Source organism: Dipodomys spectabilis, unplaced genomic scaffold (assembly GCF_019054845.1).
Source record: "Dipodomys spectabilis isolate Male_0828 unplaced genomic scaffold, ASM1905484v1 ptg000147l, whole genome shotgun sequence".
Lineage (NCBI taxonomy): Eukaryota > Metazoa > Chordata > Mammalia > Rodentia > Heteromyidae > Dipodomys > Dipodomys spectabilis.
In genome coordinates this window covers 12,941,155-12,967,465 of record NW_024870824.1, presented here as the reverse complement: position 1 = coordinate 12,967,465, position 26,311 = coordinate 12,941,155, and the positions used below count along the sequence as shown (strand labels likewise).

At 43.6% G+C, this 26,311-nt stretch overlaps 1 protein-coding gene across 1 annotated transcript in view; it reads right to left on the bottom strand.

Moving 5' to 3' along the window:
- Window positions 1-553: 553 nt before the first annotated feature.
- Sh3rf2 (SH3 domain containing ring finger 2) overlaps window positions 554-26,311 on the bottom strand; it is a 133,509-nt gene continuing 107,751 nt past the window's right edge. Inside the window, exons 6-10 of the mRNA XM_042692098.1 lie at window positions 18,888-18,979; window positions 17,000-17,170; window positions 8,523-8,755; window positions 4,494-4,852; window positions 554-883 (exon numbers count right to left, since the gene is read on the bottom strand). Coding sequence (XP_042548032.1) covers window positions 626-883; window positions 4,494-4,852; window positions 8,523-8,755; window positions 17,000-17,170; window positions 18,888-18,979 — 1,113 coding nt within the window. The 3' untranslated portion in view covers window positions 554-625. The remainder of the gene's footprint in view (window positions 884-4,493; window positions 4,853-8,522; window positions 8,756-16,999; window positions 17,171-18,887; window positions 18,980-26,311) is intronic.

Below are 26,311 nucleotides of genomic sequence, written 5' to 3'. Positions count from 1 at the left end.
AGCTTAAAGTATGATCATTTTTGGTGTTTGTTAATAGCTTTCTCTCTGGTCTTTTGGTAAGGAGCAAACTCAGGAAGCTGACTTCTTTAGGGATTTTCAGAAGGTTCAAAGTATTTATATCTCATACCTGCCCCCCCCCCCCTCAATTCTTTTGCAGGCAGAATCACGACTCTTCTATGGGAAAAAATATGGCAGCAACCAGTAGCCAGTGTATGAATAGGCTTTAGAAGATGGAGGAGGTTGTTTTAGGTGATGATAAAAAGAGAGAGAGAGAGAGAAAAAGCAATGCTAACAATCCCACCATAGCCTTATGATGGCTCACGTCCCTTTTAGCATACCCCAGATATCTTAGACAGAACAGAACAGAACTGAGGAAGAAAGGCCAAGCCCTCCATGCTGGAGAGCAGGCATGAGCTCTTCCACACTTTGGCCAGTGCACACAATGTTCGAAGGCCACTCAGTGCAGGGATTTCTGGTCCAATTTTCCCTTTCCCAGAGGGATAACAGGTGGAACAATAACCCACACTGGAGTCTCCAAGGATGGTAGAATGTCTTCAGTGGAGGCAGACTGTATTTAAATGCAATTCACCTCTCTTTGGGGGTCTAAGAAAAGCCACCCCTAGATTCATTTGCTGGGAAACACAGTCTGTGGGGCTGAAGCTGGGGTCATGGCCTTGCCAAAAGCTGACTTCCTTCGGTGCTCCGTATGCTGTCCCGAATGGCAGCCACTTCGGTGGGCGAATAGGACCGTCATCTCTGTGGCTGCTTCGGGCTGGGACCCCTTGTGGGTGACAGGCTGTTCACGCTTTCCCGAGGTCGGATGGGAGGTGTAGCGTTTGGTGGGAGGAGGGCTGTAATTCTGAAATCTCACGGTTTTGACTTGCTGCAAGAGGAAAGAGAGCAAAGGAACATGGGTAAGATGCAGACTTCAGGGCCTGTTGTTTGTCTAAACTTCTCCCCAACTCAAAATGCTTTACGTGTGTGGTGGGCGTTCAGCACATATCCCGTGTCTACTTGGAGTGGCTGCTTTGCGTTCTGACTCCCCTTAGCTGTTAGGAAGAAGCTGAGCGTGAAGAGAACCACCCTGGCCAAGAACAAATGAGAGTAAGAGCTCTGATGGGGCAAGTCTCAGACACTAAGGACATGGAAGCACATTTGCTCCAACGGGGATGGGGAAGTCTCAGAGGGCTTCCTAGAGGCCAAGCTATTTAAATTGAGAACTGAAGAGCAATTAGGAGTTATCAGGGATAAATTGGGTAAGTATGATTATAATCTCTCCTAGAAGATACAAGTTTGCCTTCTCCATTTCCTCTCTGCCTTCCTTAGTATGGCTTTCAAGGCCTAGCTCTTCCTGGAGCCTTTCCTAGTGACTTCCTTAGCAGATTTCCATAATGATCTTCTAAGTCAGTGCAGAGCTGGCTCCCTAGAAACCTGCTGGCAGAATTTAGCATTCACTCTTCATTTTTGTCTTTTTTTTTTTTTTTTTTTTGGTGTCAATCCTAGGTTTTGAACTTGGGGCCAGTGTACTTTCTACATCTCTACTTTTAGATAATTTTTCTTTCAATTAATTGGACATAAAAGTCTCATTGAGGGGCTGGGAAGGTGGCTCAGTGGTAGAGCGCTTGCCTTGCATGCCTGAGGCCCTGGGTTCGATTCCTCAGCACCAAGAAGAAAAAGAAAAAAGCCGGAAGTGGCGCTGTGGCTCAAGTGGTAGAGCGCTAGCCTTGAGCTGAAGAGCTGAGGGACAGCGCCCAGGCCCAGAGTTCAAGCCCCACGACCGGACCCCCCCCAAAAAATAAATAAAATAAAAGTCTCATTGACTTTTCTCTTTGTTCAAGTTGGTTTCAAATCTCAATTTTCGTATCTCAGCCTCTTGAGTAGCAAGGAATATTCAGAATTTTTTGAGATTTTTAATTTATTTCCCTACAGATACAGACTGGGAGACTGCATTTTGAAAAGCTAGGATTCCACATGTCTCTTTAAAAGTTCAAAGATAAAGGATTAAGCACAGTACTGTATGCCTATAATACCAGTGCCAGATGAGTCAGGAAGGCCAAGAGTTTAAGGCTTTAAGGCTAGCCTGGGTTACAAAGAAAGGCCAAGCCTAGCCTGCATTACATGTAAGACCTTGTTTCAATAAAACAACTAAACATCTGGCACACTGGGCCCATGCCCTTCATGGTATCACCTGGCTGGAACAATTCCTCCTTGAGACTTATGGTCCCCAGTGTGCGCCAAACCCCATCTTACCCTCCTTCCTCTCACTTCTCGTACCTGGTAATTAAAGTATTGGTTCTGGCCAATCCCTGTCTCAGGACTTAATAATAAAGTGTTCTGTGGTATTGTCTGGGAATTATTTCTTTTCTTTTCTTTTCCCATGAAATTTAATCCTTGTGTTTCCAATAGAGAACCCAAATTTCTTCATACTTTTTGACTTACTCTATTAGGGTTCTGAGGGATTACAAAATACAGTCTAAAGGTTTTATATCATAATTTGAGTTACTGGGCAACGAGGTCCTGTAAAACTTTAAATTTCTTGAATACCATCAGGCAGAATCAGAACTCTCAGCATTTACATCAGTCAGTGCTAACTTTTTATTTTTTTAAAATACGTTTTTAATTGTGAAAATACTGCACAGAGGGGTTACAGTTACATGAGCAAGGTAATGAGTACATTTCTTACCAAGCATTGTTGCTTCCTCCTTTGTTTTTCCCCTCCCCTCTCCTTCCCTCCCCACCTCCACAACTACCCTCCCCCCACTCCCCCCCCCCCCAGCCTAAATTGTAAAGTTCGTTGTTCAGCAGTGTCTTGTACATCTCTCATTGTTACAATGGGTCAACCCAGTGCTAACCTTTGCCAAACACCTTTCCCTGTAAGCTTAGGGCATAGCCTTGAGAGCATGAGTACTGGATTCTATGCAAGGCACTCATGTGTGTCAGCTGTACATAGGAAGATGTTCTTTAACTCCTTATGCTTTCATTTTCTCATTTTAATATAAGAATGAGGCTGGGCATAAGGGCACATGACTGTAATCCCAGCACTTAGGAGGCTGCAATAGGAAGATCATGAATTTGAGGCTTACCTGGGCTATGTCTCAAACATCATGTCCCCACAAATGAAGATGAAAATAATACCTACTTCAGAGGATGGTTGTCAGAATTAAATGAGGCAGGACTGTGAAGTACTTAACACAATACATGCGAAGTTATTAGTGCTGAGAAATGCATAATAAGGAGAAGGAAACTATACTCCCTTTCCATTTTTTAGGATGGAAGGCTTTGTGTGATGATAGTGTGGTGGTGATGGTGGCAGTGATGTTGGTGAATTTAGTAACTAAAACACAGCAAGGGTGTCACTTGATTTCCTTCATGTGACCGCTCTGATTTTACCATCCCTCTTGCTTCAGGGATATTAAACAAACAAACAACCCATGTCACCAGGCACCAGTGGCTCACACTTGTAATCCTAGCTACTTAGGGGGCTGAGATCTGAGGATTGAGGTTCAAAGCCAGCCTGGGCAGGAGAGTCTGTGAGACTCTTATCTCCAATGAATCACAGAAAAAGCTGGAAGTGGTGCTGTGGTTCAAGTGGTAGAGTGCTAGCCTTGAGCCAAAGGAGTTTAGGGACAATACAACGTAGAGTTCAAGCCTCAGGACTGGCCAAAACAAACAAACAAACCCTCCCCGTGCTTCCCGTGCAAGGAGTTCTGGACTAGAAATGAATGGATCTGATCTCTAACTCAGAGGTCACAATAAGGAGTTATCATTCTGGGTGATCTTCCTGTTATTTAAATTCCCTTATGTCTCAGTGACCTCTTTTAGATTTTTGTTTTTTGTTGGTCAGTTGTGGGGCCTGAACTCTGGGCCTGGGCGCTGTCCCTCAGCTCTTCAGCTTAAGGCTAGCGCTCTACCATTTGAGCCACAGCACCACTTCTGGCTTTTTCTGCTTATGGGGTGCTGAGGAATCGAACCCAGGGCCTCATGCATGCAAGGCAAGCGCTCTACCACTGAGCCACCTTCCCAGCCCCTCAGTGACCTCTTTAATCGGATGAATAATTACGTATCAAGCCCTATGTTAGCGATTTGTCTATCTTACCTTGTTTAATCTCTCCTATAAGCCTATGCTGCCATTATTACTCTTACCTCCATTTTACAGGTTAAGAGAGGAAAAACAAAAGCGTTCCAGGAGGGTGAAGTGTTTTAGCCAAAGCCACCCAAAGCCAGTGCTAGAATTCAAACCAAGATTTGTCTGATGGCAAAGCCACTGTTTTGTTGTGTTGTTTTCCCAGGGCACCTCTGAGTCTCAAAAGAAGCCTGTGTTACTTGGGGATGTGAGGGAAGAGGAAGGGGTGGTTGAGTGTGAGGAGGCTGCCATTTTGAGTTTCTGTCTACCAACACTCAAATCTCAGGAGCTGTGTGTGTGTGTGTGTGTGTGTGTGCGCGCGCGCGTGAGGCGTGTGCAGAGTTAGGGGTGAAGAGTAGTCTTCTCTTACCTTTTCGGTGCCATTTCTTGAATTTTCTGGTTTCACCAGGATTGATGGTGGGGCTGATGCCGGTGGCCTGAGCGGAGGCTCACTCCTGATGGGTAGGTCTTTGCCTTCCATGATGAGGGAACTGGCTGCCGAGTGGATCCTGCTGTCACCGCCTCTGCTGACACAGGTGTGGGCAGGCTCTCCAGTGGGAGCAGGCTTGGGTCCCATGGCCAACAGCATTGCTGAGGGCGAGGGGGAGACCCCCTGTGGTGTGTAGAATTGGAACTGTTGAGGTCGGACCAGCACGGTGGGGCTGCGCCGGAGGGAGCCCACCATGAGCGAAGAGACCCCTGACTGCACCGGTCTCTGCAGGGAACCATCTGGGGGAGGAAATGCCTGTTATCAGCCACAGGGCAGCTGACAGCAGGTAGGCAGTGCGTCCTGTCCTGATATCCCAGAATAGCTAAGTGCTTTCCTAATTTGACTGGGCTCACATTCTCCCATGGTCTTTTAAAGGTGATCTTGTCTTTTTTTTTTTTTTAAAGGGCTGTTTGCTGATGTTGGCAGCAAATCAGAGGCTAGCTGAGTGTGTGTGTGTGTGTGTGTGTGTGTGTGTGAAATATCACATGGTCTACGACTTCCATTTGACTTCTTTATCATACCACACACACACACATACACACACACACATACCATACCCTTATTCCTTTCCCTTAAGCCCTTTAAGATGAAGAAAGAGGTCCAAATGTAGCTTCACAGTGAGATAAAATTTGGAGACAGATCAAAAAGTTAGTGACAGCAAGAGACAGAAAGATGTGTGGGGTTGGTTGGGAGTGATGGGGAAGAATGATGGAAGGGTGACATTGATCAAGAGGCATTGTACTCACAAACTGGCACGTTGAATCGAAACCCCTTTGTACAGCCACATAAGGAAAATTAAAAAAAAATCACAGGAGGTAATTATTGCAAAGCACTAATAAAAGCGTTCAATAATATTAACAAAAGCGGAAGATAGAGACAAGGGATGAAGACACTCCAGCAACTGAGAAGAACAAGAGGAAGAGAAAGAGGAAAAGAGAGCTACTTGCTGAAGAAAGTTCTAGAAGCTTTAGGTGGTGGGGACTTTCCTTGGGGGGTGTTGCAGGGTGGGGAAGGATGAGTGGCAGTAACAGTTCATGTGATATGCTTGCTAAGCAGCATATCACATAGAGGTAAATTTGGAGACTTCTTATTCCAGTTTGGTAATATGTGGCTGAGCTTTGCCAAGTGTCATAACATCCTACCAGAGAATCAGGGACAAGTCATAATAGCTCCATGGGACTCAGTTCCTCCTTTGTAAGCTGGAAATTAAAACAGTCCACCACAGGGCAGGTTATGTCTTCTGAGTACCCAGGATGTGCCCAGCATGTCATGCTCATGATCATGTCGGGTAAAAGGACAGCAACAATGCAAAGTCCAAGAGTTTGGTTTTGCCTGTGCCTGAGGCAAAAATTGACAGTCTTCCCTCAGTAAAAAGATGCCATTCCTTCCCCTGAAACTCTCTAAAGACGAGAGCCTCATTCATTTAACATATGTCTTGGAGGTTCACTGCATTCTGGAGGCAAGTGAGAGGCACTCCTAAGAAGTAGCGTGGGCCATTTCTGAAGAGGGACTCCAACATTGCCAGAGCTGTAGGTTAGGTCTCAGCTGGAGATGCTCATCTTTCCTGACACTCCTTGGATGCATGTTTGGATCACAGTAGTGGGTGCCTAGTAGAAGGGCCTGGGCAGAGGCCATGGCCGCACTATGACTCTTCTGCCAGTTCTGATCATGAAAAGCAGGACCCTCACTAACCACAATTGGTGTTCTCAGCTGTGGGAAGCAAGATGGACAGATTTACACAACGCTGACCTTTCTGTTTAGACATTTGTTGGAACACTGACAACCCTGCAAGCTGCACATAGTCAACTCTCTGTTGTTTCTCTTTGCTTTGGGGAGATGGATAGATTGACCAGCCTTACCTTCAGAAAGGGGGAAAAGGAAAAGCCTTCAGGACCTGGGATGTCAAAGCAACACCAGGCAGACATGGCCTTAGGTTCCTGGAAACGCTTCATGCCTGTCTCTCATATATACACACACACACACACACACACACACACACACACACACACACACACACACACACACACACACACACATATAGTGCCAGTCCTGGGGCTTGAATTCAAGGGCTGTATACTGAGTCTGAGCTTTTTCACTCAAGGCTTGAACTCTACCACTTGAGCCACACCCTCCCTTTCAGCTTTTTGGTGGTGAATTGGAGATAAGAGTCTCAAAGACTTTCATGCCAGGGCTGGCTTTGAACCACCATTCACAGATGTCAGCTTCCTAAGTAGGATTACAGGCCTGAGCCACCAGCATCTGGCTCGTTTCTAATTTTTAAGATATCTAATGCTTTCTGATTACAATGCAAGCAGCCAAAGCTCTGAGGCAGGCAAAACTGGAGGTCTTAAAGAATGCGTGTGGTGCTCCATTGCATTGCAGAATGGTCTAGACTGAGTGGGAGATTTCAACCCTGAAAGAGCTAATGCTCTGGGTGGGCCCCAAGAGATGTTTAATTGTAGTAGTAAGGATAAAACTTATTAATCCAATTAATACTTTTTAAAAGAAATCCGGGAAGCTAATGTCTCGAGAGCTTATTATGAGTTGCTTTCACCTCAATCACTGCATATCCATGTGCCTGGTATTGTCTGATCCATGCCATGTAGAAGCTTTTTATTAGATCAGTGTAGTCATGCAGATGGGTGTAGGTATTGTTGTAATTTCCATTTTACAAATGAGGAAACTGAAGATGGAAGAGTTTGGTAACTTGTCCAAAGCGGTTGCAGGTTACTTATTTGAAGTGTGTGTAGGGGCAGGTGGAAGAAAGAAGGAATGGAAAGTAAAGGCAGGGATCTGGTTGGGTGGGTGAAGTAGCCACAGACATTACACTGGTGTGTGAGGTCTGAGGAAGCTGTCTGATGGGCACACAGCATAGGATATTTGCTTTCTATTTCTTTGAGGAGTTTTCCAGTCTAGTCACTTGTTCAGATTGTGAGAAGGATCCTTTGTTGACTCCACAGAGCCCAGTTTAAATCAGGGGACAGAGAATAAATCATATTCACCACACTTACCTTGTAACAGATGAAGAAAACCTTGATGATGTAGAAAAGGGTTTTTGAACCCTTCCTAGAATTTCCCAAAGTGAAATCTCACATACAAGTTCAACATATTAAAAGAGCAAAACCTGTAAGTTACGCGATCAAAGGAGTTACACCGTTGGAAACCTCCCCTGTATATGTCTGTGTATATCTGCATATCACCTTGTATATGTTTATATATATGTTTATAATTTAGATTGGACTTCCACATTTGAGAGACAACATGCAGCGTTTTTCTCTCGAGTGTGACTTACTTTACATAATTTTTCCCAGGTCAAGGGAAGGAGGGCAGATGAATGGAGAGAGGAAAGGTAGGGAAATGCAGTCATAATATCTAATGCACATATGTGAAAACGGAAGTAGGTAAATTGATAGGTGAGGTTGGGAGAGATGGGAAACAATGCCATGGGGAGGGGCAGCATTGTTTAAGATGCATTGTGCTCATAAACTTGACATGTTGAATTAAAACTCCTTTGTACAACTACTTAAGGATAATAAGTAAGTAAATAAAGACATAAAAGTGACAGGTCTGTATGGATTGTCATATGCTCAGGTGGGTGTTACCAAGATCCCTGGATTATCCTTGGAGCCAGGGAGGGATTGGATGGGTTTTTCCTAACAAAACCCAGCACCTTCTTAGCTGTATTCTACTTCTATGTCGGCACTTTGGTCACTCTCCTATCGCCAGAAACTACTGTGTCCTTCAGTAGGTCTGGCTTCAGTCAGTAAAACAACCCAGCACTTGGGATCTGCAAGTCCCCTTTGCAGAGTGTCATCTTAAGGTCAAGACTGGGTTTTTATGAAAAGCACACTGTATAACCCCTACCCTCATCACTTAGCGCTAGGCACATACCTCTTTGCCACCACTTACTCTTTCTCATGCTGCTTCGCCCCTTCCGAAGAGACCCCTGTCCTAACGTTCCTGGGCTGGCCGTGCTCCTCACGGGGCTGACCACCGCGGTCGGCACAAAGACGGATTTGAAAGAACGGTTTTGCCGGGGATCACCTTCTGAAAAGCTGCCTCTGGAGGACACAGAGGAGGTGGATAATGTCCATGTGGCATAGAGACCAGGGCTCCGGGAGTCTGGAAAACTAGACGTCTTTCTGGTTGTTGAAGATATGTTTTTTTTCAAGAGAAGAAACGAGAGAGAAAAGAAGTGTTCAGTTAAGAGTCCTATTTAAAAAACAAATCAGCTCCCAACCCTGTATCAAAGATGACCATCCTTACCTTTTGCCTACCATTCACACTGTTTGTGAACCACAGGCCTAGGGAAATGGGCACTACCTTCCTACACACCCTGACAGCCATGTGTGTGTGTTTCAAGGGCAAGGTCCACACTGATTCTGGTCGAACTTTATCACTTACTGCAGCTCTGCTCACGCCTCACCCCACGTCTCTTTAGAACATAAGATCGTACGTGTGTGCACGTTACTCATGATGAGCTAAATATTTTACTGACTCACTGGCCTTCCTATTAGATTCGAAACTCTTGAAAGGAAGAGATTGATGTGGTTTCTTTTATAGCAGGTGTCTGTGGAGTGGCTATCATAATTCTTTAGCTCTCATGTTGGTTACTTAGGCTAATGCACACTGAATACCAACTGTATGCCAGGCTTTGGGCAAGTGCTTTGCTCATATTATTATGTATTCCGTATGAGAGCGTTCTGAGTAATATTACTAGTGTCACCATTTTATAGACTGAAACAATTACAGAAATAATTATTTGCTCATATCATTTCTTTTTTTTCTTTTGTCAGTTGTGGGGCTTGAACTCTGGGCCTGGGTACTGTCCCTCAACTCTTCAGCTCAAGACAAGCACTCTACCACTTGAGCCACAGCGCCACTTCTGGTTTTCTGGTGGTTAATTGGAGATAAGAGTCTCATGGACTTTCCTGCCTGGACTGGATTTGAACTGCAATCCTCAGATCTCAGCCTCCTGAGTAGCTAAGATTACAGCTTAGGACATCATTTCTAAGCTGACCCTCTGCCCTTACCATTGAGTGACACCACTTCCTGGCTAGATTATTATTTATTGGTAGCAGGAACACCTTTTTATTCTGCCTGAAGGAAGTGAACTAAGGCAGCTAGCTGGCCCTGCACATGCCCCCATGAGAACCTCTTGAGCCTTCACTGTGATTTTCAAGAACAACTTTGTATGTGTGTATGTGTGTGTGTTTGTATTGGTACTGGAACTGGAACTTAGGACCTTATACTATCCTTTAACTTTTTCCACTCAAGGCTGGTGCTATACCACTTGAGTCACACCTCCTCTTCTCACTTTTTGCTGGTTACTTGGAGATAAGACTCTCAAGAATAGCATTAACGTTTTATTATAAAACCACAGTATCTTGTCCATTGTCTCCAGCCTGTAATTTCCTGAGTTGCTTTAGCTGTGGCTAAAGCTTTACAAGCCCTTCTCCCTTCCACCAAGCCAGCTCCAACATCACATCTCCAACCAAGTAATCTGTAGTCACCATGTTGATTAAATAGGCCTCTGCTAATTTCCTAGGAGCAAGGAACCCAAATAAGGCTCTGCCACAGAGTGTCCTTCTGTTGCCCCTTCTTTTTCCTTCTGTTTATTTAAAAGTGGTTAATAACTTTTGTTTGATTAAAAAGTAGTTTAACAATGAGCAAGTGTTAGAGGAAGGTTAGTAAAGCATTGATTAATTGTGGCCAATGCTATCAAAAAAACATTTCTTATGCAGTCAATTTCTTTAAGAATGGATGTGTAGGGACATGCCTACCCACAGCGGCCAGCCTGTGGTGGTAGGGGTCAGGGAGGAGGTATGGGACTCTCTACCAGTGAGAAACCACATTGTTTTCTGGAGATGCAGCCTGGGTAGTGGAGAGGAAAGCCCTGCATGGAAATCCTAAGCAGCTTCTCTGCATACTGCAAAATGCATTAGCAAGAAGAAAGACTGGAAGCTAGGACCAGTGGCTCACACTTGTAATCCTAGCTCCTCAGGAGGCTGGGATCTGAAGATCACAATTTGAAGCCAGCCTGGGCAGACAAGACCATGAGATTCATATCTCCATTTAAGCAGCAAAAAAAAAAAAAAATCTGTAATTGGAGCTGTGGTAGAGCTCAAGTGGTAGAGCACTAGACTTGGATGAAAAAACTAAGGGATAGCACCCAACTTCTAAGTTCAAGCCCAGAACAAAGAGAAGGAGAAAGAAGATGAGGAGGAGGAAGAGGAAGAAGAAGAGGAAGGAGGAGGAGGAGGAAAGTTTGGCTCCAAAATTATTTCCTGCAATAGCATAGCTAATTAGGACCATGCCAGCTTTATCTCACCAGTTTCTTCATTGAATGATTGTTTATAGACCAAGGTATTACCTCATTTTGCTGAGCTCAGCATTGGGCCAGATTCCAGGAACTCCTAAATCCCGTGTCCCATTCAACACTGTGACTAGGACTTTTGGCAAAAAGCTTAGCACTTACCTACTACGTTCTCCCAATATCAGAGTGCTTTGCTAACATGCTAGTTAATGAGTCCCCACAAAACCCTAGATGTGAAGATGTTATGATCCTTATTTTCCAGAGGAAACAGAAAGACACGGTGGGTTTCTGTGGAAGAAGTGGATGTGGCTTCTGACTTGCTCCACTGAACCGGTCCTCATATCCTTTCCTCCGTGTGAGATATTAGCTCTTAAACAGCTTTTCTAATAGGCAAAGGGGACGTTAGACACAGCAGCTCTGTTGGACTCACCATGGCAACAGCCTCATGATAAGAAGAAGGCTTGACTCTGACCACCTTTACAGAATCTGCTTAGAGTTTAAGGCCATGGAGTGAGCACTTCCCTCCACCTATGAGGCAGCAGGCCGATAGGTGTCTGTGAAGGCTGCATGAAGGAGAACTGGCCTGGCTAATTGAGCGGAAGGGAATGGATGGGAAGACAGGATGGAGAGGAAAGGACTTTGAAACAGGATCCAAGCAGGCTACAGAGGGCCCAGCAGCGGGATTTACACTGGAATTGCCGGGTAATGCTGGTACTGAAGCGCTCACGATCTTCAACTTGGCCTGCATCTTGTCTTTCCTTGCTCAAGTTTCAGAGTTCTCAGTGGGGGCATAAGCCTGGCTAAGTCAGGGCCCTAGCTGGGTGGTGGACTGAGAAGGAAAAGGGACAAAATACCTGCCTCTCACTAAGACAACACACGGGGGAGGAGGGAGAATTCAAACCAAACATCAGAAGGTGTTTGGATGGCAGACAGGTGAGAACTTGCCAGTTCCTCTGTGTCTCTTGAGCCCATAGATGTCTCCAGGATTTCACGATGGTAGAGATTTAATTGTTGTTAACAAAAGCTGGAAAGGTGGGTGTCACCATCTAGCCTAGACAGCTGGATCAAGGAATAAAACCAGGAGCATGTTTGACACTTAAAAATGCTTACTTGTAGTGGGGTGCCAGTGGCTCACGCCTGTAATCCTGCCTACTCAGGAGGCTGAGCTCTGAGGATTGTGGTTCAAAGCCAGGTTGGGCAGGAAAGTCTGTGAGATTCTTATCTCCAATGCACTATGCAGAAAAATACCTACGTGTCTCTGTGGCTCAAGTGGTAGAGTGCTACCCTTGAGCAAAAAGAAAGGGAAAGCACCTAGGCCTAGAATTCAAGTTCCAGGACTGGCCAAAAAAAAGTTTACTTATTGGATTTTAAATTTAAACCCTGGCATTTCAGTCAGTTCCTGCTTATAGTTAATTCTCAAACCCTGGCTGGCTCAGTCTATTATGGGATGATTCTAATAAAAGCAAAGGTTTCAATGCTCAGAGGTCCTTCCATCTCTGAACCTTGGCTGTTCTATAGAAGACTGCGCTGCACAGAACCATCACTACTGGCAGAAAACAAAGGCAAGGGAAGGGGAACAAAAGCTTTCAAACACACAAAGAACCGAAAGGAGCCTTGCACATGTAGCCCAACCCACTAGTTTCCCACACAAAGGACAATATTTGTCAGCCCTGAGAAGTGGGAGAAGGAAACTTCCCACGGTGGAAAGGGTCATTAGAATGAGGGATAGCTGCACCCAGGGAAACAAACTGGGCACATGTCAGCATGTCCAAGATGGAACTTCCTTAGAAGAGGAAGACACACACAACTCTACGATCCTCTGTCATCTAATAACCTCCAGGCAGTGGCTCTCTGACTGGGACTGTTTCTTAGAAATATTGCTTGTTTATAAGGAAAACTGTGCTTGGACCTTAGTAACCTCTCAAGAAATGCCCGTATTCAAATTTCTGTGATCTGGGAGGAAGAGATGGTCAATGGTTGTGATTTTGACTTTCTATTTTCTGTCTGTGTGCATTAGAATTTAGAAGATGCTTATGGCTGCCTAGGGTATTACTTGGGAGAAAAGTCACAGAGGAATGAAACAGAAGCAGGAGACTTGTGAAACACTGATGGACTCTTACATGCATTCTAGTTGGGGCAACCATGTGTTTTGATTTTCCCAGGAAAGTCCTCAGTGTCTGTCTGTTCAAAAATGTCTTCATTTACATGATAAAATATATGATTAAGTCAAGCTCCAGTGGCTCACACTACGATAATCCTAGCTATTCAGGAGGCAGAAATCTAATGATCATGGTAGGAAAGTTTGTGACACTCATCTCCAATTAAGTACCACACAGCTGGAAATGGAGTTGTGGTTCAAAGTGGCAGAGAACTAGCCTTGAGCACAAAAGCTCAGGAACAGTGCCCAGGCCCTGAGTTCAACTCCCAGTACTGACATACACACACAGACACAGACACAGACACACAGACACACACACAGACACTACTACATATATTGTGTAATTATATTTAATAGAATAATAGAATAACATCATAAATATATAGATAATATTATATATTATAATATCTATATATCTATATCATATCTATATCTATATATAGTGCCCAAGCCTGATTTCAAGCCCTATACCATTTAGTGTATGTCAGTTCTAGGGATTGTATATATATATATATATATATATATATATATATATATTTATATATAATGCTATGTACTGTATATGTAAGAAATTAGGTTATATGTATATAGTATATATGAATAACTCTTATTCTCATGGTTCTTGGTGGCATAACCAATATTTTGGGCTAAAATTTAACTGTAGGGGCTAAGACCAGGGTTTGGGCTATGAACAGTTCATGTTCTATCTCAGGGAATAAACTCTTAGAACAGACTGCTACTGTTCCTGGATCATTCCCCATCCTCTCTAATCCTTCCCAGCTTTGACATTACCAGAGTTTGTATCTACCACTTTACTTTGTTGCAGTGATTAGCTACCCTCTGATCTGTCCCTTCATTCTTTACAGATTTTAGAATGATTTTACATTATTCTACCACAGTGATCTCATCTAATCTTAGGGATGTAAATACCATCTCAATCTGCAACTCTCTCTTAAATGTTAGACTTGCACATTCAACTGCTCACCAACATCTTTACCTAGATTAGTAATAGAGTACAAGACATCCCAGATTTCATCGGCTGTGAACGAAGCTTCTGCTTCCCCTGTGCCTCAGTACTTGCTCATCTTATGCTTTTTATCATTGCCATCCCAGTAAAAGGAAACACTACATTACTCTCTCTCCCTCCCCTGCCCCCTCTCTTTCTGTGTGTGTGTGTGTGTGTGTGTGTGTATGTATGTGTGTGTGTACACATGAGCACACCTGTACTGAGGCTTAAGCTTGGGGCCTTATATTCTCTCTTGGCTTTTTCACTCAAAACTGGCATGCTACCACTTGAGCTACTCTCCACTTAAGCTTTTTGCTGGTTAATTGGAGATAAAAGTCTCACAGACTTTTCTGCTTAGGCTCGTTTCAACCATGCTCCTCAGATCTCAGCATCCTGAATAGCTAGGATAAGAGCCACCGGCACTTGGGCCACTGGCACATACTCTTAACGAGAGAAGAGCTTGGACTCAACCTGAAGTCCTCCGTTCCTCCACATCTGATATTTTCTTTAGTAGAAATCTTGCCCGTTTCTAACTTCAGGATTTTTCTAGCTCCATGGTGGCAGTTATCCTGATTCAGTTCCCATTCTCTCTGCTAGTTTTCTGCTTCCATCCCTTCTTCTCTGCAGTCAATTCTCAACCCAGCAAAGCAGAAAGAGCATGGTTAAACACTAGTTCGATCTCATCACTCTTCTGCTCAAAACTTTGCAATAAGAGTTAAAACCAAATCCCTCATTATGACCTAGAATATTCTAGATGACCTGGCCCCCCTTTACCACTCTGACCTGTCTCCCACTAACTTCCCCCCAGTTTGCCTTTACGTCTGGCAAATTCCCAGCCACCAGGCCTTTGTACTTGCTGTTCCTTTGGCTTGGAATATACTTTTCTTGAAGATCTACCTGGACTACCTTCTCGTTGCCCTCATTCTTAATTCTTGATTTGGCAATTCCTGCCATATCTAAAATTACAAACCTTCCCCACAAATTCTGTCCCTTTTTCTTGATTTTTCTCCTTAGCCCATATGACTATCACATTGTTTATATTATGCACATATTATTTATTTATCATCTTCCCTCCTATAATATAAGCATCTGTGGGCAGCCACTTTTCTGTATTTTTTACTGATATTTTCCTAGTGCCTGGAAAGGTATCTCTCACATAACTAGTCCTCAGTAAGTATTTGTAAAGTAAGGAAATAAAAAATAAGTTATTAAAAATTTTTTTTCCTTCAAGGCTAGGGCTCTACCACTTGAGCCACAGCTCTCCTTCTAGCTTTTTGGTGGTTAATAGGAGATAAGCATCTCATGGACTTTTCTGCTTGGAATGGCTTCAAACTGCAATCCTCAGATCTCAGTAGCTAGGATTACAGGTGTGACCTACTAGCACCTGGCTTATCTTAAATTTGCCTAAACACAAATCACAAGAACCTTCCATTGGAACAGATAACTATGATCTTCCATCTTCATTTCAACTTCATAAACGGATCTTTTTATATCACTCTGAATCTGTGAAGACAGATGTTGTCTGTAATTCTTCCTAAAATGGAACGCCTCCAACTCACCAGCCAGGGCTAGAGAAATCAACGGCTCAGAAAATGTGCCTTTGGGTGGAACCAAATCCTTCTATGTAAGTATATCCTTTGATATATTCCAATGCCCTCTCATAGAGCCAAACTGCCTTACAGTTTATTAAGATCCCTCCATCCCTGTCTTCTACAGATTACACCAGCTTAGTTTCTCTATCAGTTCCTGTATGCTATACTTGGCTGTTTTCTTACCATCATTGTTGCCCTCCTCAGGACACTGCCCCACCTAAATGAAGGCTTCCCAAACTGGATAAGTGATGTTAGCTATGACCCCCATACCTTGTCATTTTCCTTGGAGTTGTGACTCCCTTCTATGTCATAAAGACAGAGCTTGATGTACAGTGTCTGACTGTCTCCTGCCTTTGCCTGGGCTTGTGTGTGTGTGTGTGTGTGTGTGTGTGTGTGTGTGTATGTGTGTGTATGTGTACACATGTGCATGGGGCAGGGAGTAAGGGTGAGATGGGTCATGGGTAGCTTTAGGGTCTGTGTAGATTTGTAGACATAGAGCAAGCTGTCAGGACAAGCTGTGGGTTAATGCAATGAGTAGAACTGTCCCAGAGGAGAAAAGGTTGGGAAGAGTTTTGGTATTCTAGCTAGTGTTTGATCTGGGGCATGGATGGACAGTGGTCTGAGTTCACGGAACCTCTGACTAACAGTCTTGCCTTCTATCCCAGAAAGGTTCTCTGAGAGACCTCTGGAGAGGTCATTTGACCACATTTTCCTCACCATTTCACTAGATGAAGTATTGGAAGGATAAGATATAATGTGAGAATTCCAGGATTGGTGCGGGAGAAACTGAAAACTAGCTCTTGATGAGTTACTTAGCTCTGAGTCTCAGTACCCTCATCTATATAATATATGTAAAAATATGTGATATGCATAATATATAAATAGAAAACATAAATATGTAAATAAATATATAAAATATGGATGTGTAGATATAAATATTTATATCCATAAAATATAGATTCTGAGGCTTGGCCAATGAGTAGAAAGTAGAAAGAGGTAAAAATACTTGTCAATGATAACAAAGATAGTTTTTTACTGCATACTTTTTTTTTTTAAGACTTAAGATGCAGAACTGGAGGTATGCCTCAAGTGATAGAGCTCCAGTCTTGAGTGGAAAAAGCTAAGTAAGAGTGTGGGATCCTGAGTTCAGGCCCCAGGACTGGCACAAGAAATAGGGAGATGGGAATGTTAAAGCCATTTCCTGGTCTGTCCCTTGAAAAGCACTGAGTCCTCCATCCATTCAACCCACAGAAGGTCTCTGGGCCGAGGATGACAGCAGCTCCGCCCTAGTGGCTGATATTGGAGGGGACCCACTTGAAGATGGGGATGACATAGTTGCTTGGGAAGACGCCGACTCGCCCAGTGACCAAGGAGATGCCCCATAGCCAGTCGTCCTGGTACTTCCCCAAGACCCTGATGCCTTCTCCCTTCTGCAGGTCTAGCTCACCAGGGCCGTATGCTGAGTACGAGTGCAGGGCTACAAACCTGGAGACACAGGGAACTAGTGAGGGAGGAGGGCGTGTGTGCCTGCTGGGCACAGACTAGTGAGTGACAGCGGGAGACAGACTCTCAGATCCATCAACACAGTGGTTAGTAATAAAACCTTTTAAAACCTGGAGCTGGGCACCCGTGGCTCACACCTATAATCTTAACTACCCAAGAGGCTGAGATCTGAGGATCATGGTTCAAAGCCAGCTTGAGCAGGAAAGCTCATGAAGACCTCCCCCGCTTTGTTTTTTTTTGGCAGTCCTGGGACCTGAACTCTGGGCCTGGGCGCGGTCCCTCAGCTCTTCAGCTCAAGGCTAGCGCTCTACCGCTTGAGCCACAGCGCCATGTGTGGCCTTTTCTGCTTATGTGGTGCTGAAGAATCGAACTCAGGGCCTCATGCATGCAAGACAAACACTCTACCACTGAGCCACTCATGAAGACTCTTATCTCCAATTAGTTATCAAAAAATCTGACAGTGGAGCTGGGGCTAGCCTTGAGCAATAAAAACTTAGGGAGCACTGTCTCCACACACAACACACACACACACACACACACACACACACACACACACACACACACACACTACAATGTGGATATGTAAAGTGGAGCAGCCTTGCTGAACTGGTGCCAGCCTCCTTACCTCCCTACTCCTCCAGAGAGCAGCACACCTGGAGATTGCTGGTATAGGCCAACACAGGTGCTTGAACAATGGGAAACTGGCTTTAGATGGTGAACAGAACTTGGTGGCTAGAAATTACTAGCAGAAATGAGGGTGTCTCATCCTACAAGTTGTGATTATCAGGGTGCTTTGATATTCCTCCCAAGAAAATAGTTACCACCAGCAGCCCTCAGAGACATGAGTGGTGTGTACTGAAGCTGCTTGGATCCACGCGTGTGACTGAGAGTGAGGACTTGTTTGACTCCCAGGATTGGCTGGAGGAGCCAATGTGTGTTGGGAAATAGGAGAGATGAGTCAATCTTGGTTTCTTGGCATACAACGTTTGCTGGTTTACGTGGGGAGAAGACAGGCGTCGACTTGTCCTTGCATTCCAGCAGGGATGTGGAATTCTATAGCCCATACAGGAAGCAAGTGGGTATGGTCCAGGTATGAATTGAGAGGGAAGACAATAAGGAATAGTGATGCTTGAGGCTAAGGAACCATGGCTATGTAAGTAAGACATTGAAGACTTGCTATACTTTTCTGGATACAGGGGTCACCAGAATATGGCCTTCAGGCTAGACATTCGCAAGTCATTCCGGGTCCTAGGGACTGTGAAGGTTTGTATCAAAAAGGTTAAGAGTATGTGTTCATATTCAAGTTTGTTTTCTACCAACCAATGCTGTATTGATTTATTTTACCGATTACAACAATCAACACGTGCTTGTGATTGAACCTTCTGAATCTAAAGAAAGACAACAGATATTGCTCCATACTCCATCTTCCAGCGAGCTTGTGGTTTATAATCTGGCAGTTTCTTTCTGCCTTTGTAAAACAACAAGTAAAGATGCCGTGGCTTTTCTAATTTGCATGCGCGTTTGTTTGGCCATTATTTCCTTTGGAAGTAGTAAAGGAAGGGGGCTGTTTTCTCTCTAAATAGGATGATGTGGGGGGTGAAGTGGTTTGGTGGCAGGAAGCTGGCAAAGATGACCCCTTTGTGCCAGGACCCAGGTTGTGTGTTGGGGGGGTGGGCGGTACTGAGATTTTTTTACTCACATGTTAGTGGACAGGTGTTGCTGGGAGCTGGGCAGGCTGACCATGGCCGTAGCATGTCCTGGGAAGGCTGGCACAGGATGGTAAGTGCTGACCTACACAGACAGAAGAGACAGCAAGCAGAATGGTGAGCATCCCAGGCCAGGCCAAAGCAATTATGGCTTGACATAGCTGAAATCTCTAGTCATGACCAGCATGGCCCACCCTGTAATTTCTCTGTAGGTTGTGGCTTTGGGTAGAGTGAAGTGGAGCAGACCATTTTATAGCCTGACCGAGCCACATCTCACAGGAAGATAGCGTAGACAATGCAGAGTTGTCCAATTACTGTCCCAGTCATCTTCTGCTTCACTTTTCTCCCTCTGGGAAAACCTGCTCTGAAAAAATAACAGGACAGCTAATGTTGATTCAGAACTTAGTACTCATCAGGCGGTTTTAAGTGCTTTCCAAGTGTCAGCAGATTTAATCCTTAGTAAAGGTAGTTTATTAATCCCCAGTTTTGGATGAGAAACTGAGGCACAGAGGGGAAGAAAAGTACCAATTAGCACAAAATAAAGGTTAAAATTGACAAGTGGGGTGTGGTAGCTCATGCCTGTAATCCTAGCTACTCAGGAGGTTGAGATCTGAAGATCAAGGTTTGAAGCCAGCCCTGGCAGGAAAGTCTGTGAGCTTCTTACCTCCAACTAACCACCAAAAAGCCAAAGTGGAACTGTGTTCCAAGTAGTAGAATACTAGCCTTGAGCACAAAAGCTCAGGGACAGCATGCAGACCTTGAGTTCAAGCCCCAGGATCAGTACCTGCCCTCCCCCCCCCACCCCCCCCCCCGCAAAAAAAATCAAATAGTCAGAGGTCTGATCCCATTCTTCTATGGATGATTACTTGTATAAGCACATACACAGATAGGCAGTCACATGTAGACACATATAGACATGCACACACACACAGAAACATACACATAGACATATACAGACACAGAAACACACACAGGCAGACAGATGTGCATACACATACACATCAGCGTATCCAATGACTTACAGAAGAATAATGTGAGTCCCTTTCACTTCTTCATGAATGAAGAACATAGCCTACTCCACTGGAGAGATTTTAGCCATTACCTAACACAATGCATTGCTTTCTCCCTTCTCAGAACACCTCACAGATCTGCTGCTTTCCTTGTTTATCAACCATCTCCCCCACTGGACTTTAGGTTCCACAAGACAGAGACTATGTCAGTATTGGATACTGTTGTATTTCTTTGTGTGTTTGTTCCCTATGAGCTTGTAGCTTAAAGATTGTCCTAGCTCTCTAAAAAATAGAATGGGAGACAGCCTCTTCAGTAAATGATGCTGGCAAAATTGGCTAACTACTTGTGGAAAACTAAAGCTAGATCCTTATATATCACCCTGCACCAGAATCAACTCCAAATGGATCAAAGACCTCGGAGTCAAAGTAGACACTCTGAAAACATTACAGGATGGAATAGGAGAAACCCTAGGTCTCCTTGGCACAGGCCAAAATTTTCTTAATAGAGACCCAGAAACACAACAAAGAAAGGTTGGACAAATGGGATTGCATGAAATTGCAGAGCTTCTGCATGGCAAAAGACATAGCTAGCAAGATCAATACAAAGCCCATGGATTGGGAGAAGATCTTCACTATCCATACAATGGACAAGGGTCTCATATCCAAAACATACCTGGAACTCAAAAAATCAAATCTCCCAACAACATGTCTTCAAAGAAACAACTGCCCAATAAATAAGTGGGCTAAAGACTTAAAGAGAAACTTCTCTGAAGAGGAAAGAAGGATGGCCAATAGACACATGAAGAAATTCTCAACCTTCCTAGCCATAAAAGAAATGCAAATCAAAACAACATTGAGATACCACCTCACTCCAGTTAGAATGGCTATAATCAAGAACTCTAATAACAACAGATGCTAGAGGGGATGTGGACAGAAGGGAACCTTACTGCACTGTTGGTAGGAGTGTAAACTTGTTCAACCACTTTGGTAAGTAGTATGGAGGTTCCTCAAAAGACTCCACATAGAGCTCCCCTATGACCCAGCAATCCCACTTTTGGGCATTTACCCAAATGATCACAAACAAGACCATACTAAAGCTACCAGCACAACTATGTTTATTGCAGCATTATTTACCATAGCTAAGATATGAAACCAACCCAGATGCCCCTCAATAGCTGAATGGATCAAGAAAATGTGGCATATATACACAATGGAATTCTATGCCTCCATCAGAAAGAATGACATCACCCCATTTGTTAGGAAATGGAAAGACTTGGAAAAAATTATATTAAGTGAAGTAAGCTAGGCCCAAAGAAATATAGGTCCCATGGTTTCCTTATTTGCAATAACTAGTATATGTCTGAGACAAGCAGAAAAGGTCTGATAAGTTGATGTTAGGTGAAATGAACCCCAAGATAAGTATTCAAATGTTTTTTCTTTCATGCGATTGTTTCTAACATATTTATAAGATGATTTCTTTGTTGCTTTGTATGTCCCTTCCCCACGGTATAACGACTGCTTTCACTGTATTTGATGCTGGTATAATTTGTGGAGGGGAAGGGCAAAAACAAATCGTTTAAATAGGGATATAGGTGGACCCATTGCAACAATGAGATGTACAAGTCATTATGTCGAAAAACGAACTTTACAACTTTGGTGGGGGTGGGGGGAGAAGGGAAGGGATGGGAAGGGGAAACAAAGGAGGAGGCAATAACGCTTGATAAGAAATGTACTCATTTTTTTTTTTTTTGGCAGTCATGGGGCCTGAACTCTGGACCTGGGTGCTGTCCCTCAGCTCTTCAGCTCAAGGCTAGCACTCTGCTACTTGAGCCACAGCGCCACTTCCAGCTTTTCCTGATTATGTGATGCTGAGGAATCGAACTCAGAGCCTCATGCATGCAAGGCAAGCACTCTACCACTGAGCCACCTTCCCAGCCCAAGAAATGTACTCATTATCTTGCCCATGTAATTTTAACCCCTCTGTACAGTATTTTCACAATAAAAAAAGAAAGATTGTCCTAGCTCCCAAGACCCCAAGGATGAATGAAATCGTGACCATTACCATGCCTTCCGCATGCAACACACATGTCCACCTTTCAGGACTACTAGAGGAACACTGAGACATAACTTGTCACTGATTTCTTTTTTCTGGTATCCTCTTCTTTTTAAAAAATGGTTATGATAAAGGTGATGTACAGAGGGGGTTAACATTTCATAAGTCAGGTAATGAGTACATTTCTTTTTTGACAGTGTCGCCCCTTCCTTCCCCCTCTGCAGTGTTCCCCCTTCCATCCCCACCCACAAGTTGTATAGTTCATTTTCCATGTAGTGTCCATTGAGTACCACTGCTGCATTTGACACTGCTTTTGTGGGGGAACTACTGCTTGTGTGTTTGTGTTTGTGCATGTGTGAATGCATTGCTAAGTATATGTATCCCTGGCTCTATGGCAAATGTGCTGTGTGCTTGGAACCTACAGCAGTGCAGTGCAGGTGTGAGGGCATTGCTTTACTAGCTACGGGATGTGTCTGGGGGTCTGCAGGCTGCCTGTGGTGGGGTAGGCGCCAGGCTGTGCAGGTAACTGTAAGTTCTATCGTACTCTGGAAGCACGTTATGTATGAAATCCCTAGAGGAGTGCTCTGGTAATGACAACCACGTGGTATAAGTGTATTTGTGTCAATGATTATGCAAGTGTGTTCGTGTTTGTGTATGTAGGGGTTAACATTTTGAGGATCTAGTTTTAGGATTAGAAAGCCATTTCTGTCAGTAACATGTGTTGGTAAGGAGTAGAATAATTGAAATTCACATACATTCACAGACTAGTGGGAATGTAAAATGGCACAACCTCTTTACAAAACAGTCTGGCAGCTCCTCAGATGACTAAATATAGCTCTAATAGGTCTACTCTTCATATACATCCATACCTAATATAGGCACAAACCTAAATATATGAGGCTGGAAGCTGGTGGCTTAGTCCTGTTATACTATTCAGGAGGCTAAGCTCTGAGGATCACTATTGAAGCCAGCCAGAGTAGGAAAGTCTGTGAGACTTATTGCCCATTAACCACCCATACGTCAGAAGTGGAGCGGTGGCTCAAATTGGTAGAGCACTAATCTTGAACAAAATAGCGCAGGGATGTGCCCAAATAGCTCAGGGACAGAGGCACAAAAATGGGAATGAATAAATAAATATGATACCACAAAAATGCATACACATATGTTTACAAAAGCATTATTCACACTAACGAAAAGATAGAAGCTACCTAAGTGTTCAACAGTGATGAATGGATAAACAAAATATGGTATAGCTATGTAGTGGAATATTAGTCAGCTATGAAAAGGAGTGAAACATTGACACATTGTGAGGCCATTGATGAACCTTGAAAATGTTCTACTGAATGAAAGGTCAGACATAAAAGACTAAATACTGTATGATGTCATTGATATGACATATCCAATAGAAAAATCTATAGAGATAGAATATAGATTCTATCTCTAAGGAACCATGAGAGTAATACTATATACAATATATATAGTATATATATAGTGTATATGCAGTATATATACAATATATACTACTGTGTTATATAATATACAATTATATAATGTATGATATGGAATATATTATATAACATATACAATATGACATTGTATATATAATATGCACAATACATTATGTGTATATATTCTAAATTGTATATATTATATATGTTGTATATTGCACATGTATTGCATATATTATATATAATATATATACAACATTGTATGCACAATATGTATGCACATACTATATATGCATAGATACACATATATATTATACATACATACATATATAATATATATGCCAACATTATGGTGACAGGAAACAGAATAAGGGTTTCTAATAACTGACACAGGGGGATGAGTTTCAAAGGGATGTTTCTGAAGATATGCAAATGTTCCAAATCTCCAGTTTGGTGATGATTACTTACATGCATCACCCATTTTCCAATATTTAAAATGGTTGAACTTTATAAATGTAGAGGTACACGAAATATGTGTCTTTTCTACCTCAGTGAAGCTGTGAATACAATGAATATGAACAGTGCACACTGTGTGGTTGCAGGACATATCCAAGAGGCTTTAGCTTGACTCCACTCCACTCTGGACTGGGTCAGGGAAGGGGATGTAGCTTGAGCAGCTGGCAAGCGACCCTCATGGCAGGGGGGGGATCTACCTCAATAGGCGAGAAACAAACTGTGAGCCTATGGATCAGGGCTCAGTCAATGAGCCAAAGTACAAGTAATGAATAATGGGGGAAGTAGGAAAAAAAGCAAGACAGAAGGGCAGGGCAGGGAGGCCCTGGGTGGGTAGGTTGGGGCAGGATGGAAAGGAAGGCCCCACTCAATAAATGAAGACCCCGACAGACAGCCCACTTGTGAGGAGTCATGTCTGCTCCCGTCAATGCACGGGAGGCAGGGGGCCCAGGCCTGGCAGGTGGTTCCCTTCCCTGGGGGCAATTGTGACCTCAGAGGCCCGTGTCACAGCGTGGATTGGGTCTGGCTGTGAGGTCTTATAACTGGTGCTTCTGGGATAGTGAGACCAGGGAGTGGGCTGAGGTGCAGTGTTTTTGTTTTTTTCTTCTGAAATCTAAATGCTTTTATTCATTTTATTTTTTCTGTTTTGAAGGAAACGTTTCACTGGAAAGTGCTTTTTGTCAGTTAGCAAGAACCCCTCACAGTGTGGGCTCTGGGTGTTTGTAGGTCCTCATGCTTGGGGGTCTAGAGCCTGGCTCAGGTCTGAAAGTGTTTCCTGCTTAGGTGCCTTTGCATCAGCCTCTCCAGCTTAGTGTAGGCAGCTGCCTGAGGGGGGGGGCTGGAGGGTGGGGTGTGTGGTGGGGGGGGGAGGGGCTAGCCTCCTTCCATTTCCTCACAGTGACAGCATTTCTCTCTTGGAAGAGCATTTCTCTCTTAAGAAGAAATAATCACAATTATTTTCCAAGTCTTTCCATTGCTTAACAAATTTGGTAGTGTCATTCTTTCTGATGGAGGCATAGAATTCCATTGTGTGTGTGTGTGTGTGTGTGTGTGTGTGTGTGTGTGTGTGTGTACCACATTTTCTTGATCCATCCATCGACTGAGGGGCATCTGGGTTGGTTCCATATCTTAGCTATGGTAAATAATGCTGCAATAAACATAGTTGTGCTGTAGCCTTAGTATACCTTTGTTTGTGATCATTTGGGTAAATGCCCAAAAGTGGGATTGCTGGGTCATAGGGGAGCTCTATGTGGAGTCTTCTGAGGAACCTCGTATGCCAGGCCCAAAGAAACATAGGTCCCATGGTTTCCCTTATCTGAAATAATTAGTATATGTCTAGGACAAGCAGAAAAGGGCAAAAGCTATGTACATATGACCAGATAACATTATTCTAAGGGTAATGAACTCTAAGAGACACAAGAGGTTTTATCTTTCTTGCTGTTGTTTATATAATGCACTATACGATTTGTTTTTGTTTCTTTTGTATGTTCTTCCCCCATGGTATAACCCCTGTTTTCACTGTATTTGATTCCCGTGCCCTGCATCTTGTATATACATTTTTCTAATTTAGGGAGGGGAAGGGAAATAACAAAATGCTGAAATAAGGATACAGGATGACAATGAGATATGCAAGACACTGTTGAAAATGAACTTTACAACTTGGGAGCAGTGGGGGGGGGCAGAAGAGGAGTTAGGGAGGTGGGGAGCAAAGGGGTGATAGGGGAAAAACAAAGGAGGAGGTAACAATGATTGATAGGAAATGTACTCATTACCTTACTCATGTAATTGTAACCCCCTATACAGCATCTTTACAATAAAAAAATATACACAAAAAAAGAGAAAAAGAAAAAAAATCATGTAGTTACTTAGCAAGGGGCTTGGCATGTGGTAAGTGCTTAGAAATATTTCTTGGCAGTTGGGTGCTGGTGGCTCATGCCTGTAATTCTAGCTACTTAAGAGGCTGAGATCTGAGGATTGTAGTTGGAAGCCAGTCCAGGCAGGAAAGTCTGTGAGACTCTTATGCTCAATTAACCACCAAAAAGCCATAAGTAGAGCTATAGATCAAGTGGTAGAGCACTAGCCTGGAGCACCAAAGCTGAGGGACAGTTCCAGGGTCCTAAGTTCAAGCCCTAGGACCTGCATGTGCACACACATGCACACAAGCATACACACACACATATAAAATACTACATTGAGTGGCAAAGATATCTGTTTATGGGAGAGATGGAGTGGATAGCATGTCTCCTTTTTATGTGTGTATGCCAGGCTTGGGACTTGAACTCAGGGCCTGGGCACTGGCCCTGAACTTTTGTACTCAAGGTTAGTGCTCTACCACTTTGAGCCACAGCATCATTTCTGACATCTTGGAAGCTAATTGGAAACTAAGAATCTCA